This window comes from Papio anubis, chromosome 16 (assembly GCF_008728515.1).
Source record: "Papio anubis isolate 15944 chromosome 16, Panubis1.0, whole genome shotgun sequence".
NCBI classification, from domain to species: domain Eukaryota; kingdom Metazoa; phylum Chordata; class Mammalia; order Primates; family Cercopithecidae; genus Papio; species Papio anubis.
In genome coordinates, this window is record NC_044991.1 from 54,496,890 (window position 1) to 54,515,030 (window position 18,141).

The window sequence follows — 18,141 nt, forward strand, 5'->3', positions numbered from 1 at the left end:
CAAAGAAGTAGCTTTTTTAAATGCTAGGAATAACCAGTTTAGAAAATATAAAGGAAAAAAGATTCCATTTATAATACGTATAGGCAAATGTATATATGGTAACTAGGGATAAACTAAAGTCCAAAACCTGTATGAATAAGCTATACAAATCTACTGAAAGTAGTAAAATAAAACTAGAATAAATGAAAAAACAAATCATGTGCCTGGATGTAAAGACCTCCCTTAGTCCATTTGTGCTGCCATAACAGAATACTACAGACTGAGAAATTTATAATGAACAGGAATTTATTTCTTAGAGTTCTAGAAGCCAAGAAGTTCACAATCAACAAGATACTGGCATCTGGCCAGGTACCTGCTGCATCATAGCATGGTGGAAGGCATCACATTGCAGAAGGTCAGAGATGAGAGAAAGGGAAAGACAGGGAGAAACAAACACAAAAGGGGTCCGAACTCTTCCTTTTATAAGGAACCCACTCCCTTGGTAATGGCATTAATTCATTCATGAAGGCAGATCCCTCGTAGCCTAATCACCTATTAAAGGTCTCACTCTGTCACACAGGCTGGATGAAGTACATCGGCACAATCACAGCTCACTGCAGCCTTGACCTCCTGGGCCTAAGCAGTCCTTCCACCTCAACATCCCAAGTAGCTGGGACCACAGGCATGTCCCGCCACACCTGGCTACTGATTTTTTTAATTTTGTAGAGACAGGGTCTCCCTATGTTGCCCAGGCTAGTCAGGGACTCTTGGGCTCAAGGAATCCTTCTGCCTTGGCCTCCCAAAGTGCTGGGATTATAGGTGTGAGCCACTGCAGCAGGCTCCGACCTCTCTTTTTTTTTTTTGAGATGGAGTCTCACCCTGTTGGCCCAGGCTGGTGCGCAAAATGGCACCATCTAGGCTCACTGCAACTTCTGCCTCCCGGGTTCAAGCAATTCTCTTGCCTCAGGCTCCCGAATAGCTGGGATTACAGGCACGCACCACCACGCGTGGCTAATTTTTTTGTATCTTTAGTAGAGACGGGGTTTCACCACATTGGCCAGGCTGGTCTCGAACTCCTGACCTCATGATCCACCTGCCTCAGCCTCCCAAAGTGCTGGGATTACAGATGTGAGCCACCGCGCCCAGCCCTCTATCTCTTAATACTGTTAAAATGGTTATTAGGTTTCAAGATGAGTTTGGGAGGGAACAGATATTCAGACTATAGCAAGACCCATTCTCCCCAAAATAAGCAATAAATTTAATGTACTTTCAATTAGCTTCACAATAGCATTGATTGATTGATTGATTGAGAGAGAGAGAGAGAGACTGACAGGGTCTCACCCTGTTGCCCAGGCTGGAGTGCAGTGGTGCGATTAGGGCTCACTGCTCCTGGGCTCAGGTGATCCTCCCACCTCAGCCCGCTAAGTAGCTGGGACCATAGACATGCACCACCGTACTTGGCCCAATTTTTATATTTTTTAGGTAGAGGCGGGTTTTACCTGTCATCGGGCTGATCTTGAGACACCTGAGGCTCAGGTAGTCTGCTTACTCTGCGGGCTGCTGGGTGCTGGGCATGAGTTGCAGTATCCTGACCCAATAAATTTTAAAGAGACTTGTTTAGGCCCAGGTGGCTGGTGGCTCAAGCCTGTAATCCCAACACTGGAAGGCCGAGGGATCGCGAGGGTCGGAAGATGACCATCCTGGCTAACACAGTGAGGCAGGTCTCTGCTAAAACTCTAAAAACTGTAGCTTGAGGAGGCTGAGTGGCAATCTCTGTAGTCCCAGCTACTTGGAAAACTGAGAGCAGGAGAATGGGCGTGAACACCAGGCCCAGGCACAGTGTGCTGAATCCAGCCTACCTCCAGCCTGGATGATGACAGGAACAAGTCTCAAAAAAAAAAAAAAAAAAAAGGGACTTTGTTTAAGCTGAAAAAAAAGATTACATAAAAGTGTGGCAAGAAATATTAAGAGGAAGGAATAATGATGAAAATATTGCCCTAGCATATATGAATTAGTGGTATGCTAATTTATATGTGATGTATGTATGTAAAAATACAAAAAAATTAGTTGGGTGTGGTGGCACATGCCTGTAGTCCCAGCTACTGGGGAAGCTGGGGCAGGAGAATCAGTTGAACCCGGGAGGTGTAGGTTGCAGTGAGCTGAGATGGCGCCACTGCACTCTAGCCTGAAGACAGAGCAGGACTCTGTCTCAAAAAAAAAAAAAAAAAGTGACTCTGAAAAAGGTAGAACTTTAAGACAGTGGAGAAAGAATTTTATAAATGCTGTTGGAATAGTTGACTAAATTGGAAAAACCATTTTAGGTTTTTTTTCCATGCCATAAATTCAAGATGGATTAAACATTTAAATTTAAGGTACAAAACTACGCAAATGACAGAGAATATAAGTGGGTATTTCTGTCATCTGATGTGGGGAAACCAAAGATAGAAATTGTAAAGCAGGGGCACAAACTCAGTGCCAACAGAAGCCAGGCAAGAAATTGAATCAGCCAAATACACGTGGTAGAAAGCAAAATCATGAATCCATCAATTTATTTTATTTTGTTTTTTTGATAGAGGTAGAAATATTTACATTGAGGAAAATAACAGCCTAAGCACAAATGGCAACCTGCATTTGGTCCAGAATTAGGAAATGATAAGGAGTGGTAGAAATGGTGACAAATGGCGATTCTGTTGACATAGGGCCAGGCACACTTACACTGTAACCCATGAGCATTCAGCACCGCACACCCCCAACACACACACACACACACACACACACACACACACACACACACATTGCGCAACATGGCAGCCTGGGAGCAGAGGCCACTCAGCTCCAGGCTGTTTTTGCGGTGCAAGAATGGAGCCCAGGGTTATTAGATCTGACCTTTTTCTGTATAGAGCTGGAAATTGCTAATTTTATGTTAAATCTCCCAAATCTAAATTATCTTAATCTTTAAAACTTTGTATAGGCCAAAGTACTTTTTCAGGCCAGATTCAGTCCAGAGGCCTTGGGTTTATGAACTGTGCTGTAAAGTTGTGGTTTTAGTTTCCAGATTATGCTTACACCTTTAAATGAGTTGGGATGCTTTCCATCATTTTTTTCTATACTCTGGATCAGTTTACAGTAGTTCCCCCTTATTTTCAGTTTCGCTTTCTGCAGTTTCAGTTACCCATGGTCAACTGTAGTCTGAAAATATTAAATGGAAAATTCCCAAAACAATTTGTAAGTTTTAGATTGTTCACCATTCTGAATAGTGTAATGAAATCTCAAGCTGTTGTGCTCACTGCATCTCATCTAGGACATGGATCATCCTGTGCCCAGTGTCTACATGCTGTGTACACTACCTGCCCATTAGGGTCTTGGTTATCAGTTCAAAAAAACACAGGGCTCGGTACTATCCAGGTTTTCAGGCATCCAGTGGGGGTCTGTGAACATATCCACCGTCGATAAGCAGGGACTACTGTACGTAGCAGACTGCTTATCTATGCAAGTTTGGCGAGTTCTACCTTCATTGCCATTAGGGTCTGAAGCCTTTTTTGTGAAGATATTTCTATATTTTCAAGTTTTCTTCTTGAGCCAGCTTTGGTTATATTCCTATAAAGTCTATTCTAGATTTTAAAACTAGTACTCAAATTATCTCATGGATGTTTTTAAATCTCTGCATAAGAATATTTTTTATCTGTCTCATTCTTAGTGTTTTGGTTAGTTGATTTCAATTCCTTTCATTGTTTTGTTTTAATTCATACATTTTTGTTTGACCTTTATTAATTCCTTCTTCTGGCTTATTTTGTTTGATTTGTTCTTTTTCTACTTTCCAGAATTGAATTCTTGTGTCCATTTATTTTCATTATTATTTTTTAGATTGATAATACAATCAGTTACACTTCCACACCTACACAGTAGCCTGTAAGAATACTTTTCCCACGTTGAAGGTTATGGATTTTTCTCTCAGTATGAGACTTTTTTCCCACAATGTGATTAACTTTCAAATGGTCTGTGATTTGTTTTAGTTACTTACTAGACAGAAGTTATTTTATTTTATTTTATTTTATTTTATTTTATTTTATTGAGGTGGAGTTTCACTCTTGTCACCTAGATTGGAGTGCAATGGCACAATCTCTGCTCACTGCAACCTCCACTTCCTGGATTCAAGGGATTCTCCTGTCTCAGCCTCCTGAGTAGCTGGGATTACAGGCACCCACCACCACACCTGGCTAATTTTTGTATTTTTAGTAGAGACGGGGTTTCACCATGTTGGCCATGCTGGTCTCGAACTCCTGACCTCAGGTGATCTGCCCACCTTGGCCTCCCAAAGTGCTGCACTGAGATTACAGCTATGAGCCACCACACCCAGCCTAAAGTCATTTTAAAGATTATTTTTTAAATTTATAAGTAGTTTCCTTTTATCTTTTTATTGAGTTGATTTTACACATTGTAGTCACATATTGTGGCCTCTAAGAGCTCTGTTCTTTGGACTGTTCCTATGGCATAATAAATAATTTATCTAAATGTAGATGTTCCAGATTCATTTGAAAAGGTGTTTCCTTTGTTAAGACACAAAGTTATTTATACATACACACACACTCTATATAGATAAAATACAAAAACTAGCTGGGTGTGGTGGCGCACACCTGTAATCCCAGCTACTCAGGATGCTGAGGTTGCAGTGAACCGAGATGGCACCACTGCACTCTAGCCTGGGCGAGAGAGTGAGACTCCATCTCAAAAAAAAAAAAAAAATCTAGTTTTATTCATTTCATAGTGTTTGGAATACAACAAAGTATTAACTACAGTTTCCCTATTGCACTATAAAATACTAGAACTTATTCTTTGTACCTGACTGTATTTTTGTACCCATTAACTGACTTCTCTTCATCCTAGAGTCTTTCTGGGGTTTTTGTGTGTGTGCCAAATGGTGGGAGCTAGAGCCTTTTTAAATAGAAGGATTTAAACCACTTATTTTTCTCATGATTGAGTTTTCATTTTGTTCCTACCGTTTTATTTTATATTTCTATCATTTGCTTTCTTATGACTCCCCTTCTTCCCCTTTTTACCCTATATTTTGCTGAAATTATCCAGATTTCTTTGCTGCTTTTTCCTCTCTGCTAGTTATGAAAATTACATGTACTATTTGTGGCTCCCTACATTTTAAAATACATATTTAGATTTATACTTCTGTAACAACTTTTTAAATTAAGTAGTTATAACTTTTCAAAATAAAACTATTAGCACAACTTAACTTTCTTCTCCCCATTCATCTTCCATGCTTTGCTGACATAATCTGAAGCCTTAATCTAGATTACTGTGGGGGGTTTTAATTAGTGGAATGATTACGTACCTATATAGAGAGAAAGAAGTGTACTTATGTGTCTAAAAATGTCTTTTTCCTTCTTTCTTTCTTTTTTTTCTATACAAATGAAAGATAGTTTGGCTGGATATACAGTTCTAGCATCACAGTTCTTTTCCATCAGACCTGTATAGATGTTGCTCCATTGTATATTTTTTAATTAAAATTTTTATTTTGAGATAACTGTAGACTCACATACAGCTATAATAAACAGTACAGAAAGATCCTATGTACTCTTTTCACAATTTCCTGTAATGATAACATCTTGTAAAACTATAGTATAATATCATAACCAGGATATTAATTTTGATACAGTCAACATACAGAAGGTTTCCATCACATCAGGGATTTCTTACAGTACATCAAGATAAGTGTACTTATACAGTATGTAACCTTTTGGGATTGGCTTTTTTCATTCACCATAATTATCTGGAAAGTGATTCTGATTATTGCATCTATCCGTAGTTTGTTTCTTTTTATTGCTGAGTGGCATTTGATGATGTGCATACCCAAGTTTGTTTAATCATTCACCCATTGAATGATATTTGGGTTGTTTCTAATTTTAGACCATTACAGATAGAGCTGCTATGAACATTTGTGTTGAGGTTTGTATGTGAACATAGGTCTTCACTTTCCTGGAATAAATACCCAGGAGTGCAACTGCTGAGTTGTATGGCAGTTACATGTTTAATTTTACAAGAAACTGATAAACTATTTTCCAGGGTGGCTATACCATATTATATTACCACCACCAAGATAAAATGCTCTAGTTTCTCTGCATTCTTGCCAGCATTTGGTGGTGTTACAACTTTTTACTTTAGCCATTCTGATAGGTATAATTTAGTAATTTCTCTTTGTGGCTTTACATTCTATTTCCCGAATAGCTAATGATTTTGAACATACGTTTGTGTACTTATTTACCATCTGTATATTCCTTTTGGTGAAATATCTCTTTTGCCCATTTTCTAATTGAATTGTTTCCTAGGGCTGCCTTAACAAAGTGCCATAAACTGGGTGGGTTAAAACAACAGAAAATCTATTGTCTCACAATTCTGGGGTTTAGAAGTCTGAAATCAAGATGTTGGTGGCCGGGCACAGTGGCTCACACCTGTGATCCCAACACTTTGGGAAGCCAAGGTAGGCAGATCACTTGAGTCTAGAAGTTCAAGACCAGCCTGACCAACATGGTGAAACCCCGTCTCTACTAAAAATACAAAAATTAACAGAGCATAGTGGTGCACTCCTGTAGTCCCAGCTACTAGGGAGGCTGAGGCAGGAGAATGACTTGCAAAAAATAAATAAATAAATAAATAAATAAATAAATAAATAGCAAGGTTGTTCTGTCTGAGGGCTCTGAGAAAGGATTTGTTCATGCCTTTCTTCAAACTGCTGATGACAGCCAGCAATCCTTCAGTCTCTGCTTCTTATAATATCACACAGCATTCTCTCCTCCTATATCTCTCTGTCTCTTTTCCTCTTCTTATAAAGACACCAATCATATTGGATTATTCTAGTGTAACTTTAACTTCTTAATTACATCTTCAACACCCCTATTTTCAAATAAAGTCACATTCAAAGGTACTGGGAGTTACACCTTCACCATATCTTTTTGAGAACACAATTCAATCCATAATTGGTTGGTTTTTTACTATTGAGTTTTGTGTTTAGATATTAGCCCTTTGTCAGGTGTATGGTTTGCAAATATATTTTTCCTGGTCTTTTGCTTCTTTCTTCATCCTCTTGACAGAGTCTTTCAAGGCAAAAAAAATTTTCATTTCAATGAAGTCCAATGTATCCATTTTTCCTTTTATACTCTTTGCTTTTGGTGTCAAGTCTGGAACTTTTTGCCTAATCCTAGATTCCAAATATCTTCTCGTAGGTTTTTTGTAACTATATCATTGTTTTGCATTTTAAGTTTAAGTTCAGGATCTATTTTGAGTTGTTTTTTGTGTGTGAGGTTAAGATCAAGATTCAGTTTTTTTTGCCTATGGATGTCCCATTGTTCCAGCACTAATTGTTGAAAAGACTATATAGTCTCTCTATTGAGAAAGGATTGCACATTTCTCAAAAATCATTTGGGCTTATTTGTGTAGGTCTATTTCTGGGTTCTTCATTTTGTTCCATTGACCCATGTGTCTGTCCTTTTGCCAAAACCAATCAGTGTCTTTATTAGGCTACGAGTCCTTATATTGAATAGACTGATTCCTCTCCCTTTAGTCTTCTTTTTTCAAAATTGCTTTAGCTATTTTATTTCCTTGTCTTTCTGTCTACATTTGTTAAACTTGTCTATGTCTACAAGAAAAATTGCTGGGATTTTGATAGGAATTATGTTAAACCTATATATCAATTTGGAGAGAATATCTTTCCTATGCTGAGTCTTCAGATCCATGAACACAGTATGTCTCTGCATTTATTTAGATCTTACTTGACTCCTTTAATCAGCGTTTTGTCATTTTTAGCATATAAGTCCTGTACATATCTAATGTCTTATTAAATTTAATTCCTTGTATTTCTTTTTTTGAACAATGGTAAATGTCATTGTATTTATAATTTCAGTGTTCATATGTTCATTGCTAATTTATAAAAATACAGTTGATTTTTATATGTGTATCTGGTATCCTGCAACCTTGCTGAACTCATTTATTAGTTTTAGAAATTTTTTTGAAGATTCTTTGGGATTTTGTTGTTGTAGATGTTGATGTTGGCAAATAGGCGCGGTTTAATTTCTTCCTTTCTGATGTGTATGCCTTTTATTCCCTTTTCTACCTTATTGCACTGGCTAGAACTTCCAGCACTATGTTGAATAAGAGTGGTGAGAGCAGATATCCTGCCTTGTTCCCGGTCTTAGGGGGGTAAGTATTCAGTCTTTCACAATTAAGAATAATATTAGCTGTACAGTTTTTGTTGTTATTGTTTGGTTGGTTTTTGCTGGTTTGTTTTTTGTAGATGGTTTTTAACATGTTGAAGAAGTTCTCTTCCATTTCTGTTTCTGGGAGTTTTTTAATTTCTGTTTGCTGATGTTTGTGAAATGTGTTTTTTTTAAATCAGTTAATATGACCATGTGATTTTTCTTCTTTAGCCATTTAATATGGGTAGATTACTTTCAGGTTTTTTTTTTTTTTTTAATATTAAGCCAGCCCTGAATCTCTTGAATAAACCTTACTTGGTCATGGTGTTGTAAAACTATTTACATATTGCCAAATTCTACTTGCTAATATTTTGTTAAGAATTTTTGTGTCTGTATTTGCCAGATACTGTCTTTATCTGGTTTTGATATCAAGATCACATTGGCTTCAAAAAATGCTTTGAGAAATGTTCCCTCCCATTCTCTGCAAAAGATTGTCAAGGATTTGTGCTCATTCTTATTTCAACTTTTGGTAGAATTCTCTGGTAAAAGCATCTTGGCCTGGAGCTTTCTTTTTTGTGAATTTTTAAATGACTAATTCAGTTTCTTTGATAGTTATAAAACTGTTCACATTATCTATCTTATATCGGGTGAGTTTTTGTAGTTTGTGTTTTTTGAGGAATTGGTCTGTTTTATTTATATTACTAAATTTGTCTGTATATGTGTGTATACCCTTCTTATCCTTTTGATGTCTGCAGTGTCTATAGTGATCTCTCCTATTTAATTGTTGATATAGGTAATTTGTGTCTTCTCTCTCTTTTTTTTTTTTTTTTTTTGTCATTCTTCCTAGAGATTTGTCAGTGTTATTGATCATTTCAAAGAACAGACTCAGGTTTTTGTTTCATTGATTTTTCTCTGTTGTTTTCCTGTTTCTCAATTTAAATTGGTTTCTGTTATTTACTATTTCTTTTTTCCTGATTAACTTGCCCTTTTTCTAGGTTCTTGATGTAGGAGTTTAGATTATTGATTTGCGATTTTCTTATTTTCTTATGTGTGCATTTAGTGCTATGAATTACCCACTCAGCACTGCTTTACCTATGTCTCTCAAATTTTGATGTGTTGTATTTTCATTTTCTTTTTTTTATTTTGAGACGGAGTTTTGTGCATGTCACCCAGGCTGGAGTGCCATGGCATGATCTCAGCTCACTGCAACCTCCACCTCCAGTGTTCAATCAATTCCTCTGCCTCAGCCTTCCAAGTAGCTGGGATTACAGGCACCTGCCACCACACCTAGCTAATTTTTGTGTTTTTAGTAGAGACGGGGTTTCACCATGTTGGCTAGGCTGGTCTCAAACTCCTGACCTCAGGTGAACCACCCGCCTCGACCTCCCAAAGTGCTGGGATTACAGGTGTAAGCCATTGTGCCGGCTCCCCGCTCTCCCCCCCTTTTTTTTTAACTGAGACGGAGTCTTGCTCTGTTGTCCAGGTTGGAGTACAGCAGTGCAATGTCGGCTCACTGCAATCTCCGCCGCCAGGGTTCAAGCGATCCTCATGCCTCAGCCTCCTGAGTAACTGGAACTACAGGTGCGTGCCACCACGCCTGGCTAATTTTTTGTATTTTTAGTAGAGATGGGGTTTCACCATGTTGGCCAGTCTGGTCTTTTTTTTTTTTTGAGACAGAGTCTTGCTCTGTCACCCAGGCTGGAGTACAGTGGCCAAATCTCAGCTCACTGCAAGCTCCACCTCCTGGGTTTATGCCATTCTCCTGCCTCAGCCTCCCGAGCAGCTGGGACTACGGGCATGCGCCACCTCGCCCGGCTAGTTTTTTGTATTTTTTAGTAGAGACGGGGTTTCACTGTGTTAACCAGGATGGTCTCGATCTCCTAACCTTGTGATCCGCCTGTCTCAGCCTCCCAAAGTGCTGGGATTACAGGCTTGAGCCACCGCGCCCGGCCCGGCCAGTCTGGTCTTGAACTCCTGACCTCAGGTGATCTGCCTGCCTCGGCCTCCCAAAATGCTGGGATTACAGGCGTGAGCCACCACACCCAGCCTGTATTTTCACTTTCAATCAATTCAGTGTATTTTTTAAAATTTCTTTTAAGACCTCTTTTTAATTTATAGATTAGTTAAAAGTGTGTTGATTAGTTTCTAAGTGTTTGAATATTTTCTTGCTACCTTTCTGTTATAAATGTCTAGTTTGATTCAACTATGTCCAGTTACACACTCTATATGACTTTGATTTTTGAAAGTTTGTTTGAGATTTGTTTTATGACCAGGGATGTGGTCTGTCCTGGTGTAGGTGCCATGGGTATTTGAAAATAATGTATATTTTGCTGTTGCTCGGTAGAGTGCTCTATAAATTTTGATTAGATCCTGTTGTCTAATTGTGTTTTTGAATTTTTCTTTATCCTTGCTGGTTTTCTAGTTGTTTCATCAGTTGTTGAGAGATGGTTTTGAAGTCTTTGAGTATAATTATAGATTTGTTTATATCTCCTTTCAGTTCAGTCAGTTTTTACTTCACAAGTTTTGCAGCTCTGTTGTTTTGTGCATGCACATTTAGGATTGCTATGTATTTTTCATGGGTTGACCATTTTATCATTATGTAATGTTTCTTTCTCTCTCTGGTAATTTTATTTGCTCTGAAGTCTGCTTTGATGTTTATATAGCCACTCCTGCTTTCTTTTGATTAATGCTTGCATTACATATCTTTTTCTGTCCTTTTCAATGTGCATGTATCATTATTTTTAAAGTGAGTTTCATGTAGACAGCATATTATTGGGTGATGTTTTTTATTTCATTCTGTCAATCTCTGTGTTTTAATTGGCGTATTTAAACCATTTATACTTAAGCTTGCCATTTTAAACTTTGTTTTGTTTGTTTTCATTGTTTTTTATTTCTGTTACTTGAATAATTTTTTGAAGTTCTTTTTGATTTTTTGTAGTGTTTCGAGTGTATGTCTTTGTATAGTTTTCTTACTGAATGCTGTAGGCATTATATTATATATGCAGCCTACTAGTATACTTTACCAGTTCAGGCTAGAAATCTTACCTCTTTTTATGTCCCTTTATCCTCCCTTATTTTTAATATGGTCATCTTAAATATTTCCTCTGAATACATTTAGAACCGGGTTGGAGAATTATAAGTTTTCTTCAACCATTGAATGTGATTTAGAAAACTCAAGAGAAGGAAGTTTATGGTATTTACCCTTATATTTGTTTACCATGTTGTTTCTTCCTTCTTGATGTTCCAAGGTTCCTTTTCTTATTTCCTTTCTGTTAAGACAGCTTCCTTTAGTCACTCTTTAAGAGTAGATCTGCTAGCAACAAATTCCCTTTGTTTTCCTTCATGCAAGGCTGTCTTGATTTCCTGTTTCATTCCTGAAGGGTATTTTTGCTGGATGTAGGATTTTGGGTTGATGGCTCTTTTCTTTCAGCACTTGAAAAATGTGTTCCTTCCTTTTGGCCTCCATTGTTTCTGATGAGAAATCTCTGCTTTCATATTATTTCCCCCAATGGTATCTCCTTAGTTGCTTTCAAGATTTTTATTGTTCTTTTAACTCAATTACCTCTGCAAAGAAAAAAAAAGATTTTTTTGTTGTTGTTGTTAGTTTTTAGAAGTTTGACTATGATGTGTCTTGTTGTAGATTTCTTTGGGTTTATTCTCTTTGGAGTTTGTTCAGCTTCTTAAATCTGTACATTTATGTACAGATTCCTCAGCTTCCCGAGTAGCTGGGATTACAGGTGCCCACCACCATGCCTGGATAATTTTTATATTTTTAGTAGAGACAGAGTTTCACCATGTTTGCCAGGCTGGTCTCAAACTCCTGACCTCAAGTGATCCACACACGTTGGCCTCCCAAAGTGCTGGGATTACAGGCATGAGCCACCGTGCCCAGCCCTGGTTCACTTATGCTTTCCCCTTTCTTCTCCGTTCTGCTGTTGGGCCCATCGCTTAGTTTTAGTTTTTTTATTTCAATTGTTGTGTTTTTCAGTTCTATAATTTCTATTGTGTTCCTCTTTATATCTTCTGTTTCTTTGCTGAGATTTTCAGTGTTTTCACTTGTTTCAAGCATGTTCATAAATGCTTGCTTAAACATTTTGATGATGGCTGCTTTAAAATCTTCATCAGATAATTTTAACATTTTTGTCATTGGCATTAACATCTGTTAATTGTCATTTCTCATTTGATTTATGATCTTCCTAGTGTTGATATGATGAGTAATTTTTAGTTGGAACCTGGACATTTTGTGTATTATGTTATGAGACTCTGGATTTTATTTAAACCTTCTGTGTTAACTGGCTTCCTCTGACACCAGTGGGTGTCAGTGAAACGGTGGGTTGTAATGCTGCTTCATTAATGCCAGGTAAAGGTAGAAATCCAGGTTCCCTACTCAGCCTCTATTGACATGGGGGGCAAGGACAGGGCAGGAATGGAGTTCCAGCTCTTAACTAGGCTTTCACTGATACCTCTTTGGCTGGGACAGGTAGGAGTGCTTGTTGCCAGTTGGTGGTGGTAAAATCCTGATTCTTCACTAGATCCTCCTCTGTCATCACCCCAGTGAGGACACTTTGTTACTGCTGGATAGGGGTAGAAGTCAGGGTCCACATGTAGTCTCCACTGATATCACTGAGGTGGAGCCTCATTTTCACCATGTTGGGTAAAAATTCCAGCTGGCCAACATGGTGAAACTCGGTCTCTACTAAAAATATAAAAATTAGCTGAGCGTGGGGGTGGGCGCCTGTAGTCCCAGCTACTCGGGAGGCTGAGGCAGGAGAATCGCTTGAACCCGGGAGGTGGAGGTTGCAGTGAGCCGAGATCACACCACTGCATTCCAGCCTGGAGACAGAGCAAGACTCCGTCTGAAACAAGCAAAAAGAAAACAAACAAACAACAACAACAAAAAAAATCCAGCTTCCTACTTGGGCTTTTCTAACACTATCCCAGCAAAATGGCTGGGGGCATCTTGTTACATCCTGGCAAGAGTGAAAATCTAGGCTCTGCCTTCAGCCTTTGCTGGCATGTCCGTAGGGGTGTGGCCATAGTTTTTTCTGGGTTGTTTAGCTGAAGTAGGGCAATTCTTGTTTAAAAGCTTTCAGTCTTGTTAGACTACTCCTTTTGTGATTCTTTGGCTAGAGAGAACAGGTTCATTGGGGCTTTTTTTTTTTTCTGTCTTCACCTGTTGGCATTCTGGTTTGCCAACTTTGCCAGCTCTAAGTCTGGGATACAGGAGACAAATACAAAGCCCAGAGAACTCATTACCATGCTATTCCTTGGGTCCCCAGGCCCCTAGTTAGTGTGCTACCTTCTGTCCAACTTAACGTCCATGTTTTTTAGTTATATTTAGCTGGATAAATAGAGAAATGCATGTGTATGCCATCTTTCTGGAGTCAGAAGTCTACCTGACTGTCTTTTAATGGAGATACAGACAGTGATTCCATTATCTTTTATTGTTGTATTTTAGTTAATAATGAAAAGTAACATTTCTCAAGTACCCAGTATGTGCCCAGGTACTGTTCTAAGTGCTTTTCGTGTGTGGAGTCATTTAATTCCTTTAAAACTTTATGAAATAGTTACTAGTATTATTCTGTCTTATCAGATGAGGAAACTGAGACAGAAAAGATAAGTAACAAGCCCCAAATTACTGGCAAATCCATGGTTAAACCCCTGGCTTTCTGACTCCATAAGCCCACTCTAATACTCATGGCCTAAGATAAATCTCAAATCTATATGCTTTCCATTATAACAACTTTTTTTTTTTTTTGAAACTTGTCACAGTTTTTCTATGATAGAATTCAGAAATTTTACTAGGATCTGTCTAAATATAGGTCTTATTTTTAAAATAATTTTTTCTAGAACCCAGCATATCCATTAGATCAGAAAGCTTAGGTCTTTCTACTGATCAGTGACATGTTTTTAAAATTTTTAATCTTTCCTCACATCCACCCACTCAAAAAAGATTTTGCAGAAGGTGTTTCATGTGGTCATAAAGATACTCAATAAAGAACAAAGAAGTTAGTTCCTTCTAATATGCCAAAAGCTTTCTTTTTTAGAGATAGTCTTACTTTGTCACCCAGGCTGGAGCGTAGTGGCAGTATCATAGCTCACTGTAACCTTGAATTCCTGGGCTCAAGTGATCCTCCCATCTTAGCCTCCAGAGTAACTAGTACTACAGGCATGTGCCACCATGCCCACCTAATTTTTTAATTTTTATTTTTATTTGTAGAGGTGGGGTCTCCCTATGTCTCCCAGGCTGGTCTCAAACCCCTGGCCTCGAGCAGTCCTCCCCCCTCAGACTCCCAAAGTACTGGGGTTGCAGGCATACACCACTGCACCCAGGCCCCTTTCTGAGCAATTTTTTTTTCCTTTGAGATGGAGTCTGTCTGTGTCCCAGGCTGGAGTGCAATGGCGCCATCTCAGCTCACTGCAACCTCCGCCTCCGGGGTTGAACCTAATCTGCCTCAGTTTACTGAGAAGCTGGGATTACAGGCGCATGCCACCAGGCCCGGCTAATTTTTGTATTTTTAGTAGAGATAGGTTTCACCATGTTGGCCAGGCTGGTCTCAAACTCCTGACCTCGTGATCTACCCGCCTGGGCCTCCCAAAGTGCTGTGGTTACAGGCGTGAGCCACCACACGCAGCCACATGTTACATTTTGTATTCTTTCTTTTTTTTTTTTTTGTCGCCAGGCTGGAGTGCAGTGGCATAATCTTGGCTTACTGCAACCTCTGACTCCATGGTTCAAGGGATTCCCCTGCCTCAGCCTCCCGAGTAGCTGAGATTACAGGCATGCGTCACCACGCCCAGCTAATTTTTGTATTTTTATAGAGACAGGGTTTCACCATATTGGCTAGGATGGTCTTGATCTCCTGACCTTGTGATCTGCCCGCCTCAGCCTCCCAAAGTGCTGGGATTACAGGCGTGAGCCACCGTGCCCGGCACTTCTGAGAATTTTTGAAGCAAAACTAGAATACTGACTCCTGGGAAGATGATATGGTATTGTCCAGGGAATAGGAACTGATCTAAGAAAAATGTGGCTACCAAGCATGCTTTGAGGAATGCTACTGCAGCCCCATTTAGCTGTGGTGTATTGTGTTAAACTCAGGTCCTGTAGGCATCCAAATCTCAAGTAATCTGTCCCTCTTAGAACTTCTTTGTTCTAAGATTGCTGATAAAATACTCAAATCTTGTCTTTTTTGTTTGTTTGTTTGGGTTTGGTTTTAATAAACTGACTGGGTGATTTGAAATTTAGGCTGAGGCTAGAGATTTCAAGAACTGAATTTACATAAGGGGAAAAAAAGGTTTTCACGTGAATGAAGTTGGAAATGCCAAGTAAGATACAACAGTGTGCTGTATGTTCTATTTCTCCTCTTTACTCCCACGAGGAGCAATTACTAAATAACTTACATGTGTAAGACTTCAATAGCAAAGAATGCATATTACTAAGATGAATATGTAGCCTTTTATAAATTAAAAGATTAATACTCCTGCTGAAAATACATTATGATGAAAATTTTGTAAAAACTAATGTATTACTAGATCAGGATTAACATCTTGGAATAATCTACCATCTACTTAAATTGTTGGTCCAACATATCAATTGTAGCAAAGCCATTTTATTTATAAAACAAAGAGAGAAAAATTCCTAAAATATATGCTGCATCAGCGTATCTTCTACCAGCCTAGATCCCTCTGGTAATTGGGGTTTATTAAAAGGCCCTGCTGGGTAGTGAGGACTCACAAAATTCTCAACATCCAGCCCCCAGCAGCACCAAGGCAGATGTCTCTTCCTTCTGATGACAGTGCTACCTCTACTGCTGTGTGTGTCTGAGTCTTTGTTCAGAATGCTACAAGAATTGTACCAATTTCGAGGACCTTGCAGAGCAACATTCCCACACCGCTGGCCTCACTCCTACCCAGCCTGTATTATTGGCTGCCTTTGGCCAGACAAGGTTTCTAGTTCCTGCGTCTGGAGGCCAAGTTGGCAGGCCACCTGACAGAAAGCTTGTCAGTGAGTGCAGAAGAGCTCCCTGTGGAAGGGGTACTTGGTTTGGTGGAATCCTCTCCAGAGACATTATTTTTGTCAAGGCTTCTTTTATGTTATTTACTACTTTATTTATTTATTTATTTTGAGGCAGAGTCTTGCTCTGTCCCCCAGGCTGGAGTGCGATCTCGGCTCACTGCAAGCTCCGCCTCCCAGGTTCACGCCATTCTCCTGCCTCAGCCTCCCGAGCAGCTGGGACTACAGGCGCCCGCCACCACGGCCGGCTAATTTTTTTGTATTTTTAGTAGAGACGGGGTTTCACCGTGTTAGCCAGGATGGTCTGGATCTCCTGACCTCGTGACCCACCCGCCTCGGCCTCCCAAAGTGCTGGGATTACAGGCTTGAGTCACCGCGCCCGGCCACTTTCTTTTCTTTTGTTTTTGTTTTTTTTTTTTTGAGGCAGAGCCTCATTCTTTTGTCCAGGCTGGAGTGCAATGGCGTGATCTCAGCTCACTGCAACTTCTGCCTCCCGGGTTCAAGCTGTTCTCATGTCTCAGCCTCCCAAGTAGCTGGGATTATAGGCGCCCGCCACCGCGCCAAGCTATTCTCATGTCTCAGCCTACGGAGTAGCTGGGATTACAGGCGCCTGCCACCGCGCCCGGCTAATTTTTGTATTTTTAGTAGAGACGGGATTTCTCCATGTTGGTCAGGTTGGTCTCGAACTCCTGACCTCAGGTGATCCGCCCGCATTGGCCTCCCAAACTGCTGGGATTACAGGCGTGAGCCACCACGCCTGGCCGTTATTTACTACTTTGATTTAATGTCATTCCCTTTCCCCCCACACACACACACACACACACACACACACACAAACACACACACACACTAAAGCCTTAATAGTTTTGTCCTCTTAGAGTTTTCAGACACTTCGTTATCTGCTATCTCATTTTATCCTTTCAGGAATTCCTTAAAATTGATCGATAGGACAGTCATACCATTTGAAAGATGAGAAAATTGAAGTATAGATGAAGCTCTGACATTTAGACAGTGACATCCTGGGAGCAAGCATCCAGATTTGCTGACTGCAAACCTCTCTATCTTTCTACCATACCATTTTCTGTCACTTGCCTGTTTCATCTCTCTTAGCTTGCCCAGTACAGATATTTAATCTCTTATTTTCTTTCTTTTTTTTTTTTTAAGATAGAGTCTCACTCTGTTGCCCAGGGTGGAGTGCAGTGGAGCAATCTTGGCTCACTACCACCTCCCTGGTTTGAGCGATTCCCCTGCATTAGCCCCCTGAGTAGCTGGGATTGCAAGTGCATGCCACCACACCGGGTTAATTTTTGCGTCTTTAGTAGAGGTGCATTTTTGCTATGTTGGCCAGGCTGGTCTCAAACTCCTGACCTCAGGTGATCCACCCGCCTCAGCCTCCCAAAGTGCTGGGATTACAGGTGTGAGCCACGGCACCTGGCCTAATCCCTTATTTTCTAAAGTGAGAGATATCTTACCAAGCCAGTCTTGTCTGGGGAGGCATATTTGTAAGGGATTAAAGGACAGTCTTGGCTATAACAAGGGTCATCAAGTGAGGCCCTGTCAGAAATACGAAAGTTAAGAGCTAAGTTTTGTGCCCTGTAATTTTCTAATAGCTCCACAGCGTATGTGCTATGTATATTTGGTAAAGCACTCCTTAACTACATCCTTCCTTCCCTTTCTAAGAAGATCTGAATGTAGGAAAAAGGAAATTAAATATGTATTTGAGTAAAAGCACTTGCTCTAACTGAGCCAACCCAGAAAATGGCCAAAGGTTCAAAATTAAATATTACCCATTATTTATGTTTGGAAGCTCTCAGAGAAGAATTTACATGGGATGAAGTTGTTCTTTGCAGGTACTGACTTCCTGATATACGTTACTAGATACTAGAAACTAATAATAAGATTTAGGTTTCAGGTATAGCCAGTTAACATCTCAGTGGTGTCAACAGTATA

The 18,141-nt window shown here is 39.6% G+C and overlaps 1 protein-coding gene across 6 annotated transcripts in view; it reads left to right on the forward strand.

Annotated features, from left to right (window-relative positions):
* Positions 1 to 18,141, forward strand: part of RNF24 (ring finger protein 24) — a 105,500-nt gene that overhangs the window by 44,318 nt on the left and 43,041 nt on the right. For 2 of the 6 annotated variants that reach the window (XM_017944972.3, XM_021921201.2), the window contains exon 2: positions 8,113 to 8,181. The exons of the other annotated variants lie outside the window; for them this stretch is intronic. In XM_017944972.3, coding sequence (XP_017800461.1) covers positions 8,126 to 8,181 — 56 coding nt within the window. In that variant the 5' untranslated portion in view covers positions 8,113 to 8,125. The remainder of the gene's footprint in view (positions 1 to 8,112; positions 8,182 to 18,141) is intronic. 6 annotated transcript variants of the gene reach the window in all.